Source organism: Prinia subflava, chromosome 1 (genome assembly GCF_021018805.1).
Source record: "Prinia subflava isolate CZ2003 ecotype Zambia chromosome 1, Cam_Psub_1.2, whole genome shotgun sequence".
NCBI classification, from domain to species: Eukaryota; Metazoa; Chordata; class Aves; order Passeriformes; family Cisticolidae; genus Prinia; species Prinia subflava.
The window spans coordinates 34863267-34881033 of NC_086247.1; the positions used below are offsets into that span (position 1 = coordinate 34863267).

Genomic DNA, 17767 nt, shown 5'->3' on the forward strand with positions numbered 1-17767 from the left:
GATCTGGAATAGCTTTCAGAGAACTTAACTCCTTCGTTTGCTGACAGCATCCCTCCTTGAGCTCTCCCATGCATACGCTGCCAGCCCACTGTAATTAGGTTGGAAGCTGTGTACATTATTCCGTTTCATTTGGGCGAAAGTATCATTTCAGACGGCCACAGGAGATAACGTCAGCGCCGGCTCCGTTCCCTCATTATCTCCTTACGTAGCACCAGCTGGAGGGATCACTCGCGTTAACAGCTTGCTCTCGCCTCTCCTGTCGAGCCTTGTTTTGTCGCTATCAGCAGCCGGCAGCCGGGGAACACCCCCGCGCAGATAGCTCACCCCCCGGCCAGGCAGCCCGGCGCGGCTCTCGGGAAGCGAAACCGCGGCGAGGCTGTCTGAGCTCCAGGGGCCCGAGGGGCTCAAAGGGCAGCCTCGGCCAGGGCCTGGCTCTGGCGGCTGTCGGGGCAGAGGCTGGGGTCAGAGCCCGTGTGCCCACGCCTGCAGGCAGTGTTGCCTGGCAGGGGACTCTGCCTGGCAGGACACGCTGTTTGCCGTGCTTTTGGAAACCTCCGTGCGCAGGGAGCCCTCGGGAGCCCTCAGATTCCCCTTCAGCGGCACTGCTGAGGGGAAGGCAGGGGCCGGCCCCCGCCCTGACCCTTCCTGTCAGCCCCTTACCGGCAGCAGCCTGTTGGAGCTGAGCAACCTCCTGCCCCCAGAGCCTGTCCAGGGGCACGGGTGACACGGGAGGGAGCCTCGCCCCGGTGCAGGGGGCAGAGCAGCGACGTACATGCGGGGTGGTCACATCGGACCCGCCCCCGAGGGGGGCAGAGGAGGGATATACGTAGAGTGTCGCCTCAAACCAGCACCCGAGAGGCGCAGAGAGGGATTTTACACGTGGGATGTCACCTCAGACCAACACCCGAGCGAGACACCAGGAACGTACACGTGGGGTGTCACCTCCGACCCTACTGCCACCCCCAGCGCTCCCGCAGGAAGCGCAACAAGCGCCGCCGATTGCCCTGCGCGTCCGTCCCGGCCCACCCGCCCGCGGACTACGCTTCCCAGCAACCCCGCGGGAGCTAGCCACACCCCCGCCCTCCCTCTCTCCGCCGCATGGCATCATGGTCTCTGTAGTCTTCCTTCTGCACCACATCCCTTCCCTCCGCCGGGCCTTGGAGGCGAAGAAAACTATCGCTCCCGTCCGCCCCTGCGGCGCCGCGCGTGCGCCGCCGGCGTGGAAGTGCGCGAGGCCGCGGCGCTGCGGGCACTGAGGCGGCCGAGGGGCGGTGAGAGCGGCGGCGGCTTCCGCGTCGGGCGGGGGGCGGCGGGCGGCGCTCGGTACCGCACGGGCGGCACCGGCACCGGCGGCGTCTGAGAGGCAGCGGTCGTTGTCCGGCGCGCAGGGAATGCTCCTGTGAGCGCGGCGGAGGAGGGGGTGCGGGTGAAGCTCGGGCAGAGCGGAGCGATGTCCCAGCCCCAGCAGCCGCCGCCGCCGTCCCCTCAGCAGCAGCCGCCGCCTCCGTCCGTCTCCAAGAAGCGAGACCGGCGCATCTTCTCGGGCACCTGCCCCGATCCCAAATGCCAGGCGCGGCTGTTCTTCCCGGCGCACGGGCCGCAGGGCAGCGGCAGCATCGAGTGCACGGACTGCGGGCGGCGCCACGAGCAGCGGCAGCTGCTGGCCGTGGAGGAGGTGACGGACCCCGACCTGGTGCTACACAACCTGCTGCGGAATGCGCTGCTGGGCGTCAGCGGCGCCGGCCCTCCCCGCAGGAACACTGAGCTCGTCAAAGTCAATGGCCTCTCCAACTACCACTGCAAGCTCCTGGCCCCCATCCTGGCCCGCTATGGGATGGACAAGCAGACTGGCAAAGCCAAGCTCCTCACTGAGATGAACCAGGGAGACATCTTTGACTGCTCCCTCCTGGGTGACCGCGCCTTCCTCATCGAGCCAGAGCACGTCGAAACCATGGGTTACGGGAAGGACCGCTCCGGCAGCCTCATCTACCTTCACGACACCCTGGAGGACATCAAGAAGGCCAACAACAGTCAAGAGTGCCTCATTCCTGTCCACGTAGATGGAGATGGCCACTGCCTTGTCCATGCAGTCTCACGAGCACTTGTTGGCAGGGAACTGTTCTGGCATGCTCTCCGAGAGAATCTAAAGAAGCATTTTGAGGAAAATCTAAGCCACTACAAGGCCCTTTTCCATGACTTTATTGATGCTGCAGAGTGGGAGGATATTATCAATGAATGTGACCCTTTGTTTGTTCCTCCAGAAGGTGTGCCAATGGGCCTTAGGAATATTCATATCTTTGGCCTGGCCAACGTGCTTCACCGGCCTATCATCCTGTTAGACTCTTTGAGTGGAATGCGAAGCTCTGGAGATTATTCAGCAACATTCCTCCCTGGTCTGATACCTCTGGAAAAATGCATGGGGAAAGATGGCATGTTGAACAAGCCGATCTGTATTGCGTGGAGTAGCTCAGGACGTAACCATTATATTCCTCTGGTTGGAATAAAAGGTGCTGCTTTACCTAAGCTGCCTAGGAAGCTGCTTCCTAAAGCCTGGGGAGTTCCTCAAGACCTCATCAAAAAGTACATCATGTTAGAGGAGGATGGTGGTTGTATTATTGGAGGAGACAGAAGTTTGCAGGATAAGTACTTGATGAGGCTTGTTGCTGCAATGGAGGAGGTTTTCATGAGGAAACACGGTATCCACCCCAGTCTTGTAGCTGATGTGCATCAATATTTCTACAGAAGGACTGGGGTAATAGGGGTCCAGCCCGAAGAGGTCACTGCAGCTGCCAAAAAAGCAGTGATGGACAACCGCCTTCACAGGTGCCTCATCTGTGGGGCTCTTTCAGAGCATCACGTTCCCCCAGAGTGGCTGGCTCCTGGGGGAAAGCTGTATAACTTGGCCAAAAGTACTCACGGCCAGCTAAGGCCTGACAAAAATTACAGTTTCCCCCTGAACAGTTTGGTGTGTTCTTACAACCCCGTGAAGGATGTGCTGGTACCAGACTATGGCCTGAGTAATTTGACTGTTTGTAACTGGTGCCACGGTAACTTAATGCGTCGCGTTAGAGAAGATGGGTCTGTTTTGTATATTGATGGAGACAGAACTAATACTAGGTCTTCAGGTGGCAAATGTGGCTGTGGATTCAAGCATTACTGGGAAGGTAAAGAATATGACAATCTGCCTGAAGCTTTTCCTATAACTCTAGAGTGGGGTGGAAGAGTGGTGAGAGAGACTGTCTACTGGTTCCAGTATGAAAGTGACACCTCTTTGAACAGCAACGTGTACGATGTCGCCATGAAACTCGTTACCAAGCACTTCCCTGGTGAATTTGGTAGCGAGATTCTTGTGCAGAAAGTTGTCAACACGATACTGCACCAAACTGCCAAAAAGAACCCTGATGATTACACCCCTGTAAATATCGATGGTGCTCACGCCCAAAGAGCTGATGATGTACAGCAAGGACAAGAGTTAGAGTCACAACTTCCAACCAAAATCATTTTGACTGGACAGAAGACTAAAACTTTGCACAAGGAGGAGTTGAATATGAGCAAAGCTGAAAGAACTGTTCAGCAGAACATTACGGACCAGGCTTCCGTAATGCAGAAAAGGAAAAGTGAAAAATTGAAACAAGAGCATAAAGGGCAACCCAGGACTGCTTCTCCTGCGGCTGTTCGTGAGGGGCCCTCGTCCGCACCTGCCACACCAACCAAAACCCCGTATTCTCCAACGTCTGCAAAAGAAAAGAAAATTCGAATAACCACCAATGATGGCAGGCAGTCAATGCTTACCTTGAAGTGCACTACCACCTTCTTGGAACTCCAGGAAGGCATAGCTAGAGAATTTAATATTCCCCCGTATTTGCAGTGTATTCGCTACGGCTTTCCTCCTAAAGAGCTTCTGCCTCCCAAAGAAGGCATGGAAAACGAGCCTGTTCCTTTGCAGCATGGTGACAGGATTGCCATAGAAATCCTGAAGGGCAAGGAGGAAGGCAGGCAGGCTGCCTCGGCACACTCAGCCCATGCTGTGAAGCACGAAGATGTTGCTGTGACCAGTAAGATCTCATCAAAGGATCTGCAGGAGCAAGTCGACAAGGAGATGTATTCACTCTGTCTTCTGGCAACGCTCATGGGTAAGGCTGACTTCGTGTTATTCTTCAAAATTGTTCTTAAGTAGAAGATAACATCTTGCAAACTAGTTACATACACATCTCCCTTTTTCTTAAGCCATGGTTCATCAGATTAATTTCCTTATTCCTTTATTAGAAGAACAGTTAATATGCTGTCAGTGACTTTTAGATATGTATATATAATGTATTTATACATCATTGCTGTAAGATCCTCTTTTAAAAATTGCTGTCTAGCAGTTTTCTTGTTAGAGGCGATTGCATTGCTGTCCTGTCTGTGTTTTTCCTGCCTCTCGTTAGGCACACATTTGAAGTGTATGTGTTAAAGCTACAGACTTTTTTCTACATGTCCCTCAGGTTTCAGGAAATAAATTCAGAGCAGAGGTGAGAATGGGATACTGAGTGTCTGTTCATTGGAAGTTTGAGGAACAAAATTTTACCTTTGTAGTAGGATGAAATCCTGACATTTCACTTCACAAGTTGTCTTGGCTTAAGCAAAAGAAGAATGTCTAAATCTGTTAATTTTAAGTTAAGATCTGATCTTTTTAAAGAGCTGAGAATAGTATTATTTCAAAATATAAACAGAGGAAAAACTGAAAGAATATAAACATGGATCTGGATTCCAAAAGTTATACATAGGGTTACAAAGCTATGCTTATAAATTATCAGTCATGTAAATCTGACCGTGAATAATTCAAGACAAAAGGACTTTTCTCAGGTTCCTATGTTTTTTATTTTCCTCTTTGAACTCAGGAGACTTGGACCTCCGTTTGTGTATTTTGTTCATCAGGTTTCACAGTTCTTGCTGCTTCCTGGCAGGAACTAGAACTGTAATTATCATACATTCAGCTCTACGAACCAGTTGAATAGTCATGTTTACAGGGTTTTTTTTGTGGGAGCCTTCTCTTTTGCTGGAGGGATTTGGTGTGGCTAAAGCATGTGATGTTTCAGAAACGAAACAATTACGTAATCACGGAGTGGTATGTCAGAAGTTCAACAAGCAGAACTTTGATTCTTTTCCAAGTGTGATTGTTTACTCCTGTGTCTTTTACAAGATAGTGTGCTGCATCACTACTCACCTCATCACACTGACATTTACACCCCTGTTCCAAAGTGCAGGAAAAAGTCAGGTTTAAAAGTTGTCTTAATTTTAGGATGAAGCTTAAAAGAGTGCTTTCCTGTCTGCAGGAAATACTGCTGAAAGAATAGCTACTGACTTTGGCATGCTTTAAAAATATCTGGGTTACTTCAGCATTAAGGTGTGTCATTATTTTGCAGGTGCTTATCCATAAACTGTGAGCTGATCTTGCAAGAATGCAAGAATGACTTTTTGTCTTTGCCATCACTACTGTTAGATTCTGCTTTAAGAGCACTGGTTAGAATAGAATTTATCTCACCCTTCTCTGGCTGCATCCATCGTGCATTACTAATAGAAGCAAAAGCAGCAGCGATAAACCAGCCAGTTATAAAAGCTTATGTGACTACTGAATAAGATGCTACTATTATTATGTCATCACTTTTCTCATTGGGTCTTCATTTTCCTTTAAAAATACTTGTGGGAGAAATCTAGTTACCAGACTGTTCACAATTGTGTTTTTTATAACAGATTAACAAACTTCTTAAGTCTTCGCACTTTCTTGAGGGTGGCAATTCCTCAAGGTGGCATATTCAGCCTTTTTGGGACAAGAAGCCGTAGTTTTTCCAACAACATTTCTGTACTGCTAAAAGCTGCTTCAAAGGTGTGACAGTAGTTCAGTCTGTCACTGCCAGTCACCACCTTTGTAACTCTGCTCAACACATTTCTGTAACGCAGTGAGATTGGAACGTGGAGGAGAGATGCTGTTGAGATAACTCATTGGGCTAGACACACTTTTCCCCAGTGCCCATAGTGGAAGCGTGTCTTCAAACATCTGTAATTATTCATTCTGTGTGCTTAAAACATTTTCTTTCATACAGAGTCTCCTGTTGACTGAAATATTTTTCTTATTTCTGCTACTAGAATTTTTATTTTCTGGTCTCAGCTACTTATTAGAATTTTAGATCATGTTCTTTAATTTTTCTGTATATAATTAAAAAAAAAGCCCTGGGAAATTAAATACTGTAATTTCTGAACCAATTAACATATTATGCATGATTTTTTTGTAAAGCTTTCTCTTCTTTTTTGTTTAGCTCAAAATACAGAACTCTATAGGGAAATTACTAAAGGAATTGGAATTTTGCATTAACATATTTAAAACATTATATTTTAAACCAGATTTAATTACATCCATGGAGAGGCACTCTGAATATGTGCAAGCCAGATATGAATTTATTTTGAGTGGTTTGTTTTTCATTGATGAATTCATCCATACACAAGGAATCAAAATAGCCAGGTTTAAATTTAATGTATTATTTGATACTAGGATTTTCTTGGAATTAAACAGCTTCCTTTGAAGCCAGCTGTACTTCCCTGTAATGTAGATTTATCAATTGAGTTTTTTACTGGTGTTGCACTTTGTGTGTTCTCTCTGCTGCCTGAAGTGACAGTCATGGGCTTGCAGCAGCTGCAGGCTGATACCAGTGAGCAAGGCCTGTTTGTGGCAGGACAGCCTGGATTTGTTCCCGTACCTGAATGTTCTGGGGTTGGGGTCTGGTCTGAGGAAGTGTGTACTGGAGTAGGAACAGTGTAATCTCTTTGATAAATGTTGTGTCCTGAGGGAGTTTTTAATCTAACTAAATGATCATCCAAATTAACTTGTGACCTATAAACATCTTGCTACCATGGCAAGCAAATCCAAAACAAATGGTAAAACTCAACTAACAACAAAAATGTGCAAACCTCAGATGTAGTTGAGTTGAGTCACACACACCAGTTCCTCTGATCTGGGAAAGTGTAGTTGTAACTGTGGGCTTTTTTGGGCTTGCAGTGGCAGATGTCTATCAAAACAGTGTCATTAGTTTGTATTTCTTTCAGTGGCTGATGCTTTTGTGTTGTGAGCCCTGCTCTCCATGCTTTCCTGCATGTAGCACTTGTTAGTATTGAATAAAAGGCTATCTAAACAGTGATGCTTCCCTTGTGCAAGGCTTGAAAAATCATGCCCACAGCAAATAGGGAATCTTTCCTTGGAAAATGTCAGTAAGTCTAAAACTGGGCTTCTTACTGAAGTCCAGTGGGTGTCTGTGGAATGAAAAGGAGTCCTTCCAATAGTAGTGGATTGCTCGATGAAGCAGTAGAGGAGTCCTTAGTGTGGAGTCCTGCTGGCTGTGGCCTCTTCAGGCCTCAGTGGGCTGACAGCTGTATTCTGTTACTGCTCAGTGCAGGGGTTATTTTGGTTGCAGTGGGCAGTGTTTAAACCATCAGGAAGAGCTGGAAGAGGCACAGCAGCAATGCTCTGGAGACACTGTGGATAGGGGAGTGCATTTCAAATTGTCAGTGAGAGTAGGGACACAGGCAGCAGTGACAGAAGACTTCCTTCAGTGATCATGGAAAAGAAGAAAGAAGAGCAGTTGGTTTATTACTTGGCTGTTCATCTTGGAAGCAAGGGCTAGATTTGTGAGGTTGATGTGCGAATGGATGCAATGAGCCTGAGCATATATGGTTTGAAGGAATGCTTTCAACATTAATCAGATTATATAGGTCTCCTGTCCTTAGAACATTCAAAGACAGAATGTGGTGAATGTGCACTGTAACTTTGTAAAGAGAATGGGAACTTGAGTAATGCCTGAAGTGAAGAGGTGAGCGACAATTGTGGGGGAACAGATGAGCAGGAGAGCATACAGAGTCCTGTGCTTCCTGTGCTTTTTTATTCTATTTTCCTTGTAACAGCGAGCAAAGACACATTGGTGGGTTATATTTTATTCTGGCTATCTCTATCCAAGTAGTACAACCAGCTAACTATAGTTGAAGATTTCCATTTTTTAATTTTAATAGAAATTTGAGAGATGCGGTTATTGAGATTTCAATCCCTACAGAAGGGAGCAATTTCTGTCTAAAATATTTTGATATGTTCCCTGAATATTTGATGTAAAGTGGAAAACCAATTTTTTTCTGAAAATGTGCATGCACTGTAGTTGTTTCTGCATCAGGAGAATACAATTTGTGAGAACTATTTGTTTGTACTGCTTAGACAGCTACAGCACACATCACTTCTCTGAAGCCGGTAAGTGGTTAGCAAAATAAGGAAAAGGATGTAGGCAAAATCAGATCTGAACTGATGGATCAGGTGCTGGTAGGTCACTGATATTCCATCACTGTAACCCAATTTTTCTGTTCTTTATATTCCTTTCCTTATGTAGTCTAGGTTGGTTGGTTTTTTTTCTCTCCATGGCATTTAAAGTTGTCACATTTCAATGCCATTTTTGGCATTGTTGAGAAACACTGGTCATACAGGACTGTTGGGGCCTCGTGGCTGGTATTTTGTTTCTAACTCTCCAGAAGAGCAAGGTACAGACACAGCTTCTGTGCAGCTGCCTGGACGTTTGTGTCTCAGCTGCAGCATTGAGTCTGCTGTGTGGCAGCTGTGAAATTGAGCTCTGATTTTTGAGAAGGTATAGGAATATAGAATTCAATTTTAATGAGTAAGGATATGTGGTTGAATTTTGGAAGCATGTTAGTGATTTCCTAGTTCAGTGTTGAAAGCAGAGGTAGGAAGGGAATGGAGACTCACGTTTAGGGCTTGGCAAAGAACCAGGAGCTGCACCTTAGATCAAATGAAATTTGGGAACCTTTGTACTAGAACATGTAGGATATTGGACTGCAGACAGTGGTATGTTTTTCGGAAAGTCCTAATAACCCAGGCTCCTGGTCTGTGCATTTGCAATAAAAATTCAAATTCTTGATTACACGGAAGAGAGCGAGGACTCAATTTTTGATTTAAGGAATTACATTTCCAGCCATTGTCTGTAATAAGAAAAAACAACTGTTTAATTTTAATGTTTGTGTTTGATTTTTACAGGAGAAGATGTTTGGTCGTACGCAAAGGGGCTTCCTCAGTTGTTTCAGCAGGGTGGAGTGTTCTACAGCATAATGAAGAAAACAACAGGTATTTTTTTGGTTTTGTTTTTATTCCTTCCTTTCTCCATTTCCAAATTCTAAAAATTGTAGATTGGCATTGAGTCACTTGTAAGCATAAACATGTATTTTTTTTATTCTGTTATTGTGGTAAATTTTCATTCTTATATTTGAGAAATCCTAATGTTCCCTCAGACAGACTAAGACTAGGGAGTCTGCCTAAACCTATTTCATTGAACTTAAACTTCTTATTTTGTGAAATTTCCACTTCCTGAATTGTACAAACAACTCTTTTTTTTTTAAATGACAACATGACCAGAAAAAGTCAACTGATTTTTTGTTTTCTTAGTTTTTTTTTCCTGTAAAGGTCAAACAACAAAATCATAGAAGCTATTCCTGTTACTTTAAAATGCTTACTGGATAAGGAGTTTACCTTTCTTGTCTGCTTCTTAGTAGATATTTCATATGGCGTACTGTATGTTTTAAATTTAAATGGTTGGCTAAATTTGTTTTTCACATTCCTAAGATTATTGTTCAAAAGCAAAACTATCCATCACCTTCTTGAATTGCTGAATGTTGCATCTTGGGCTCTGTGCAGAATAACCAAGCAAGTAGAGTATATTTGATTTTTAGGTGGCTTTGCAGATAATGCCTACAAAGAATAGCAACTGTTTCTTTAGAGAAGAAAGTACTAAGGAGTTATTTTCTCTCAAAGTTTATTTTCTTGATGAAATCTTTCCATTCACAGTTTAGCTCTTGTGGCTTCAGCTATTGTAATGGTTCATTTGCTGCTTTCTTGCTGTTTGATTTTTTGTTAGGCAGTTTTATCAACCTTAACTTTATCTTACTTATTTTTGGAAATAAGTTAAAATGTGTGATATAGTCAATGCCCACTACCTCTCACTGAATTATTAGCCTAGATAATAGAGTCAGTATGCAAATGTCTTATATTGGATCTGTTTCCTTTTAGTTTTCCTTCTTTTACTATGTACAGTAACGAGTGGTGTATTTGTGGAACGTGAATCAGCTTAAACAGTGCCTGATGGAAAGGGTGTTTTTGACCAATTAATGGCTAGCCAGATTTGAAAGCCTGGAATGAATCCAAGGAATTTTAACCCAACTCACTGGAAATGTCTGACTTTAAAGCCATTTTTCCCAGCTTACTGTGTGAGAAATAAGACTGTAGGAGATAATAGTGTAAAATGCCTGCATACAAAGAAGTACAATAATTTCAAATACAGAAACTGTCTTGGTAGGTACAATTCCTATTTCAGCATTAGCACACTTTTACAATTCCAGTGCAACAATCTGACTTATCTTTCCACTTTAGAAACTACTTACCTATTTGTAATCTTTTAGGTAATGTAATAATGCACCTATCATACTGGACCTTTGAAACAAAGCTGTCTGTGAAGTGTAGGTACTGTTAATTAATTGAAACTTGATTTAACAGGTCTTTAAGATCTTACTTTGAGATTTCAGTATGGCAGTTTCAGAGGCAGTTTTGGTCAGTCATAGGAATTGTTGCAGTTCCCTCTTCTGCAAATGAAAGTTGAGCTGCTAAACTATGTACTTAAAACACGTTCTTTAGGCTAAGTTAGACAGATAGGTGTTTGAGGTTAAATTTTGTTCTGCATTTTGGCTCTTTGGTTATTGGTTCCCATGGATATGCAAAGAAAGGATCTACATGTCTGAAGCTCTCAGAGTAAAATCTTATTTGTAGGTCCTCTGCAACTGTGCATGTGTGAATCAGAAGCTGTGGAGGATAGTGAGATTGATCAGTAGGTTCATTAGTATGAAAACAGTTTAATAACTTATCAAATTATTGAATGACCTTTTCCACTGTTGCCCAGAGTACTCATTTTGAAAGCTGTATTTGTTAACTGTATTTGGTAACATAGAAGTAGAATTTGTTTGTTGCATTTCTTCCCTTCTGAATAATTTCTGGTGGTTTTCTTCAAGAATTTTAAGAATGAGTGGAAAAATCCCGACAATTTACCTGTTCTGGCACCTTTTAAACTGTGTTGTTTTCATTGTAGCTCTCCATGCATAGCTGATGGAACTAAAGTGAAGAGAATTTTGCAGCCAAGTTTTCATCTGCAGATAGCTTTTAAGTCACAGAAAGCCCCCATCACTGAAGTGTTTCCTTACTGCTTTTACCACAGCCTGCATGGGACAGAGTTGAAAGAGTTATTTTGTGGTTTATGATGATAAGCTGTAAAAAATAAGTCTTGTCCATTTCTTGGCACACAGAAACTTCAGAATTTAAAATTATCTGGTGAACTCTCAGTTTTAACAGATTGGTCAAATTGTAAGTGGGACAATTAAACAAACAGCAGCTCAAAAATATTATGCCTTATGTTTGTTTTGTAAAGGTTAATAGTTACAATCTCCAGGACTACTAAATACAGTAAGCTTGAAACACTTCTGTTAATCTAGTAACACTTCCTCTCAGAAAAGACAAAATAGCAAATGTGGCATTCCTCAGGCTTAGCAGCAGTTAGGCAACCAGAAATCTTACTACAGTTCTAACTAGTATGGAAGTCCTGAATAGTATTTCTCCAGACAGTGTTTTGAAATGTTCTCCTTGTCAGTTTTTTGATTTTGGTTTTTGATGGTTTGGTGTTTTGGGGCTGTGGGGTGGTGGTAGTGACGGGGTTTGGCTTGTTTTACATCACTGCGAGGATAGAATTGCGAGTCATAGCGGTGTGCTTGTTTTATCTTGTAACAGTACAGTAGTGTCTCTTCATCAGAGTCATCATAGAAGGCAGCAGCATCTTTGCAGCATACTGTGGTTGTTTTCATATGGCATAAAAGCCTGCGTTTTTTCTCCCACAGTAGCAACTTTCAGTGTTTGATTTTACATACTGGATTCACTAAATTTAAATACAGTAATTACTGTGTGTTCAGAGCATGCCTTAAAATACATTAGCACTTTGAATAACTTTTCCTATCTTTATAGGTTTGGCTGATGGCAAGCACTGCACTTTTCCACATCTGCCTGGTAAAAACTTCGTGTACAATGCAGCAGAAGACAGATTAGAGCTGTGTGTGGATGCTGCTGGGCACTTCCCGATCGGCCCTGATGTTGAGGAGCTGGTTAAAGAGGCCTTAAGTCAAGTGCGAGCAGAAGCTGCTTCAAGAAGCAGGGAAGCAAGTCCTTCACATGGAATGCTGAAGCTGGGTAGTGGTGGAGTAGTAAAAAAGAAATCTGAACAACTGCATAACATAACTGCATTTCAAGGAAAGGGTCATTCCCTAGGAACTGCATCTAGTAGTCAACAACACGATCAAAGAGCCAGGGAAACACCACTTTTAAGAAAGCATAGCACAGAAACGGACTTCAGTCCTTCTGCTAAAATTGAGCCTTCTGTATTCACAGCTGCTTCTGGTAACAGTGAGCTTATTCGAATTGCTCCGGGAGTTGTGACAATGAGAGACAGCAGGCAGCTTGACCCCACTTTGATTGAGGCACAGAGAAAAAAGTTGCAGGAAATGGTCTCTTCTATTCAGGCTTCAATGGATAGACATTTGCGGGATCAGAATACAGAGCAGTCAGCATCAGGTGATGTATCTCAAAGAAAAGTAGAGGCAGTGAGTTCAACTGCTAAAACTGGGAGCTTTCAGGCTGCCTTACCCGAGTCATTCTCTGCACCAGGTGGTACTGAACACTTGAATACTGAATCAGCTGATGGTAACGTGGTGAATTCTGTGGGAACAACATTCCCTGCAAGGTCTAAGGCACAAAAGGGAAATTCTGTTGAGGAGCTTGAGGAGATGGATAGTCAAGATGCAGGAATCACTAATGCAACTGAGCCAATGGATCACTCTTGATAGGGTAAAATCTAATAAGGGTAGAAGAAATTACTGTTCAAATGTAATGTTTATTGGCTGGGCCACACAAAGTGATTAGTTATTAAATCTTGTATGTATGTCAAAGATTATATCATCTTATTCAGTGCATGATAAGCATGTGATTGGCAATAGCTTTCAATATTACCATACTGCTGCCCAGGCTGGCTCTGTTACCTGTAAATTAGTTATTAGGAAATGCACTGAGATGAATATCTGCTGTACATGTGGGTTCTTGAAAATTCTTTGGAATTTTTAATTTCTTAAAAGTCTTAAAATTTAAGCCCATGCAAGGGTTCTTACCATGCTAGCTTAAGGTTACCAGAAGGGCTAGAACAGGCAAAACTAGAAACATGGCAAAGTTAATGCTGTCCCAGGTACTTAAGTCCAACAAAAATGCATTATTATCATAAATTAGATATAAATTTCAAAAAGTAACTGGAACTAAACTTCTGCTCAATTTGATAATGCAGCATATACTGTACTCTTAATTACATTTTGCTGCCACTTGTCCAATTTAATAACTTTTTCATTCATATCCTCCTCTCAGAAGTCTTGGAATAAGTGTAACTTTAGTAAACCGAAGTCTTAAGTTTTCCTACTATTACTTAGAAAGCAATTTAGAAAAAAGGCCACATAGCATATGATGAAGATACACTGAATGTGATGTGGTTATGCATGGCTGTCTGAGCCAACACAACCATTTTGGTGCTCTGTTGGTAGCACATCTTTATTTCCTCCTAAATACAAAACTGGTCAGGTGGTTGTGCAACTTTTGAGACAATTACGGCAATTGCAAGTAAGAGCAAATGTTCAATGCCAAATCCATTTCTTTTAGAAGATTTAGATTGCTAGCGTTGGTTAGAAATGGCAAAAATGAAGTAACAGCTGGCCTCTTAAGAGCAAATTAACAATTCATTGGAAGGAAATGACTCTCTAACACACATTATCCTAAAGTGTTTGGTGATAATTGAGCTTTTGGAAGCTCACTGTTTACTCTGTGGGAACAAGGAATACGTGCTGTTTCAGGGTCTCTAAGGACTACCCACCTCTCTCAGCCTCACTTCAGTTTGTGATGCAGATTTCCCTGCACCAGTGATCATAGAACTGGTACCCACTTCAGTACTGTGTGCATCAGACCTGTAGTGCTAGATTTTAAGAAGCAGCCATTGTGCTAGGTCCCCAAGGATGGAATGTGTTTCTGATACTGCACTTTGCTTCCTATCTTCATAGTCATTTAAATGCACTATTGTTGCTTCTTCTCATGGTAAAGTAACGTTGAATGGATGAAAAGATGTTAATACAGCTTCAAAGGAATTAAGAGCATTGAAATACTGAAGCCTGTGTTTGTGCACATGTAGGTTTTTACCAGTTCACAAATGTGGTTTGTGTTGTATATGTTTGTATTCAGAAAAGTCTCCTCATTTTTTACATTTCTAATCACTTAAACAGTTCTAAGTGTTAGTATGATAAAATGTCCCACGAGGAAGGATTTATTTTTGTATGTAGAACTGAAATGAAGCAAGTCACTTAAAGAATAGCCCTTCTCTTTTGTCGAAGTAAATTAAAATGCCTCTGTTGGTTAACTTTTTATGTAGATGGTACAAATATTTTATGATTTTGTACACTACTTAGAATAAAATAAAAATATCACATTCTCACAAATAAATGAAAAATGTTAAGATCTCAAATTGCTATCTGGGAAATTAGCAATTTGGAAACTTGGAATGTATGAAGTAATTGACTTGCCAGAACTGACCTTGCTGATGCACTGATTAACTGGCAGGGCTTATTCAATGAGAAACAGGATGCACATGCAGCACCTGGAGGCCTGCCAGGACTTCTGAAAACATTTATTCTCCCATGAATCAGTCTAGCTCGCTGAAGGCTACATCTATATAGAAAATGTTGAGTAGAGGCTTGTGCTTTGTCACAGTGTTGGAAAAGTATAGCAGTGACTTGTTCCTGGGAAAGAATTTCAGTCGGGAGAGGCTGAGGGGGGGAATCTCCTGGATCTCTTGAATTTTATACCAGGTAACCAATGCTTTGACAGTTTTAACCTTTTCTTTAGGGAAAGAAAGTCTTCCTTGGCTGGAAAAATAATTAGCGAGCAGTGTATATGAAAGAATTTCAAGTTTGAAATAAATTGAAATATTTATTGCACATTATTCTTATTTCAAAGAGAAATGCTTACTTCTTTCATGCCTTTCTGGTAAGACTGCAGAATTTAGTGTGCCTTTTACTGTGTAAAGAGGAAGGCTTGGTTTAGTTTTGACACACTTCCCATTTCAGCAGTAATTTGACATTTTTCTTCTTATCTAAATAGACATAGAAACAGATAATAGCTCTGTTTGACTCACCATTAGTGTCATCTTGGGCCCACTCAAGTCGTGTAGATCAGAACCCTCCAGTTCCTAAAAGAAGATGGTCTCACAGGACTGGTAAAATGGTGTCAATCACAAGATGCACTGGTGAATTCTGGAAGGCAGGATTGTGCATATTTCTTTGCAGTGCTCTTACCTTACATAGCTTTTTCATGCATTTAATATCAGTGGTTTTGAGAAAGATAGATAGCTTTTGATACTCTCAAGTGAAGCTAAACTTCATCTGCATGCCAGTGAGATGTGTGACTGTGCAGAAGAAGTGAGATAACACCAAAGTGTAAGTTGGAAAAGATGTTTCATTTGGTTGCTGGCAGTGGGTGCTAATGTAAGTTCAGACCAATCTGTGTGCCTGTCTAAGGAGCACCAGTGTGCTTGTTAGAATTCCCTCTTAGAGTCAGGAAAATGCTGGTGGGGTACAAGGGCAGGGAAGATTTTGGCTCATTGTGGATAAAAAGATGTGTCAGTAGGACTTCTCAAATGTCAAGAATGGTGCCCTTTTCTTGAAAAGTAAAGGTAACCAACCCAAATTCTTGCTACCAAATTGCCTGTGGAAAGAGGTTGTGGTTTTGAGTACCCACCTCGATTACTTTTTTGTCTGAAGGCCAACGATCTTCTACACTGCATGTCATGGCAAAGATGATACATTGTTAGAAAATCCTAAATGTTACTATGGCTTAGTATGTATAACCCAAAGAAAAGATGATTGCTAAAAATACAGGCCTAGTACAAAAATAAAAAGGGGGATGAAGTAGATTGCTGATGAGCATATGGGAAACCTTGGAAGAACAGATCAGTTTTCCTGGGAAATGCACCACTTTAACTACAAATGGCTGGCTGCTTAGTAAAGTTGACTTTTTGATAGTGCTGTTTCTCTCTGAATTGTTTGCATTTCAGCAAGGGAAAATAAATGGCAGATTTTTCAAATGAAATCAAAGAAATGTATTTGGGATGTCTTCCCTTTTGTAGTCACAAAGCAGCTGTGTGCATTGTTGGCTTTGTGAATCCCATATAGTTTACTAGTCTTGTGCTGGCTGCAAAATACAAGTTAGATATTCCTCTGACAGAGTGCTAGAGTGCTCTAGCAGTGTCACAGAGGCACAGTGCCACAGGGCTGTGTGCTAACAACCCTGCAAGGCCAAAATACTTGATTTACAATCTTTCATAAAGTAGAATCTGTTGTCACTGTCACAGGGTTAGTGGAGTTGTTTGCTACTTTTTCAATGCGCTGAAAATGCCAGGTAACAAAATTCTTGGTATGTTTACAGTTGGGAGAGTGATGCTCGACCTGAGTTGTATGGAAAATGAATGATTTAAGAAGATGCCACTGTTACCTCTACATTTGTTTGGCTCCTATTTTTAAATATCAGAATCTACATCCTTTTGTAAAATAATAATAACATGAATATGAAGTTAATCCTTTTGTTAAAAAAAGCCACAACAGAGAGTGGTTTCTTTGTTTTGCTTGTGGATATCAGTTTAGCTTCATGCAGAAGTTGCTTAAGATCTTTAGAATGCAGAATTCCCTCTGAGCCCTTATGCCTGTGGTTGAGCAATAAGAAGTTGAAACAAGAGTGGTATTTTCAGAGTTATTTTACGTTTGATGAGGATTATTGCCAAGAAATGAAAGAGTGCACTTTTAGGAGGGAATGCTATTTAAAATGTATAAATAAGAATTAAAATAGTGTATATATTTAGAAAAAAACTTTTTAAAAAGTAAGTGCTTTACATGTTGAATTAAAATAAATTAGCATAGAAACAATACCATCTTCACAGTACTGGCTGTTATTCAGCAAGGTTTGGTTCGTTTTATTTGTGATTGCTGTACTAATTATATTTGATTTTTTTTATCTGTAATGTAACAATAGTGTATTATAACAGTATATAGTGTACTATACTGCACTTCACTGTACAGTATTTGGAATTTTCTTTGATTGCTATATTAAAACTATAAGTTAAAACATCTGCTGTGGTTTTATAAGGTGTAATTTTTATCTAGCCTTTCACACATGAGCTTGTTTAATTTATGCTGATTTGCCTACAAAATGAGTCAGTTGATTAATTTCTGCATTTTGAATATGAATTGCATTATACTTGTGTACATGAATACTAGCACAGAAGTTGAAAAACTGATACAATTCTTAGAGAAGTAAAATCTGATGTTATCTGTTTTCCTTTACTAATGGCTCTTTTTAAAAAAGAAGTTCTTTTGAGAAAAGCTCTTTAAGGAAAAAATTGGGGTTTTCGACCTCATGTGTATTCTAAATATTTCATTGAACACATAGGACCTTTGAATTTAAGAGATTTCTAAACCATATATGTTTCATATATTTGAGACCAAAATTCAAGACCTTAATCTTTTTTTCTAAGTTATCACGAAGAAGATGTAGAAGAATGCTGAGCAAGTCAGCATTTAA

The 17767-nt window shown here is 41.8% G+C and overlaps 1 protein-coding gene across 1 annotated transcript; it reads left to right on the forward strand.

Annotated features, from left to right (window-relative positions):
- Nucleotides 1-1184: 1184 nt before the first annotated feature.
- Nucleotides 1185-17315, forward strand: VCPIP1 (valosin containing protein interacting protein 1). Its single transcript, XM_063393095.1, has 3 exons — nucleotides 1185-4133; nucleotides 9062-9148; nucleotides 12080-17315. Exons 1-3 carry the CDS (start codon nucleotides 1451-1453, stop codon nucleotides 12949-12951), a joined length of 3642 nt encoding a protein of 1213 aa, XP_063249165.1. The 5' UTR covers nucleotides 1185-1450; the 3' UTR covers nucleotides 12952-17315.
- Nucleotides 17316-17767: the final 452 nt, after the last annotated feature.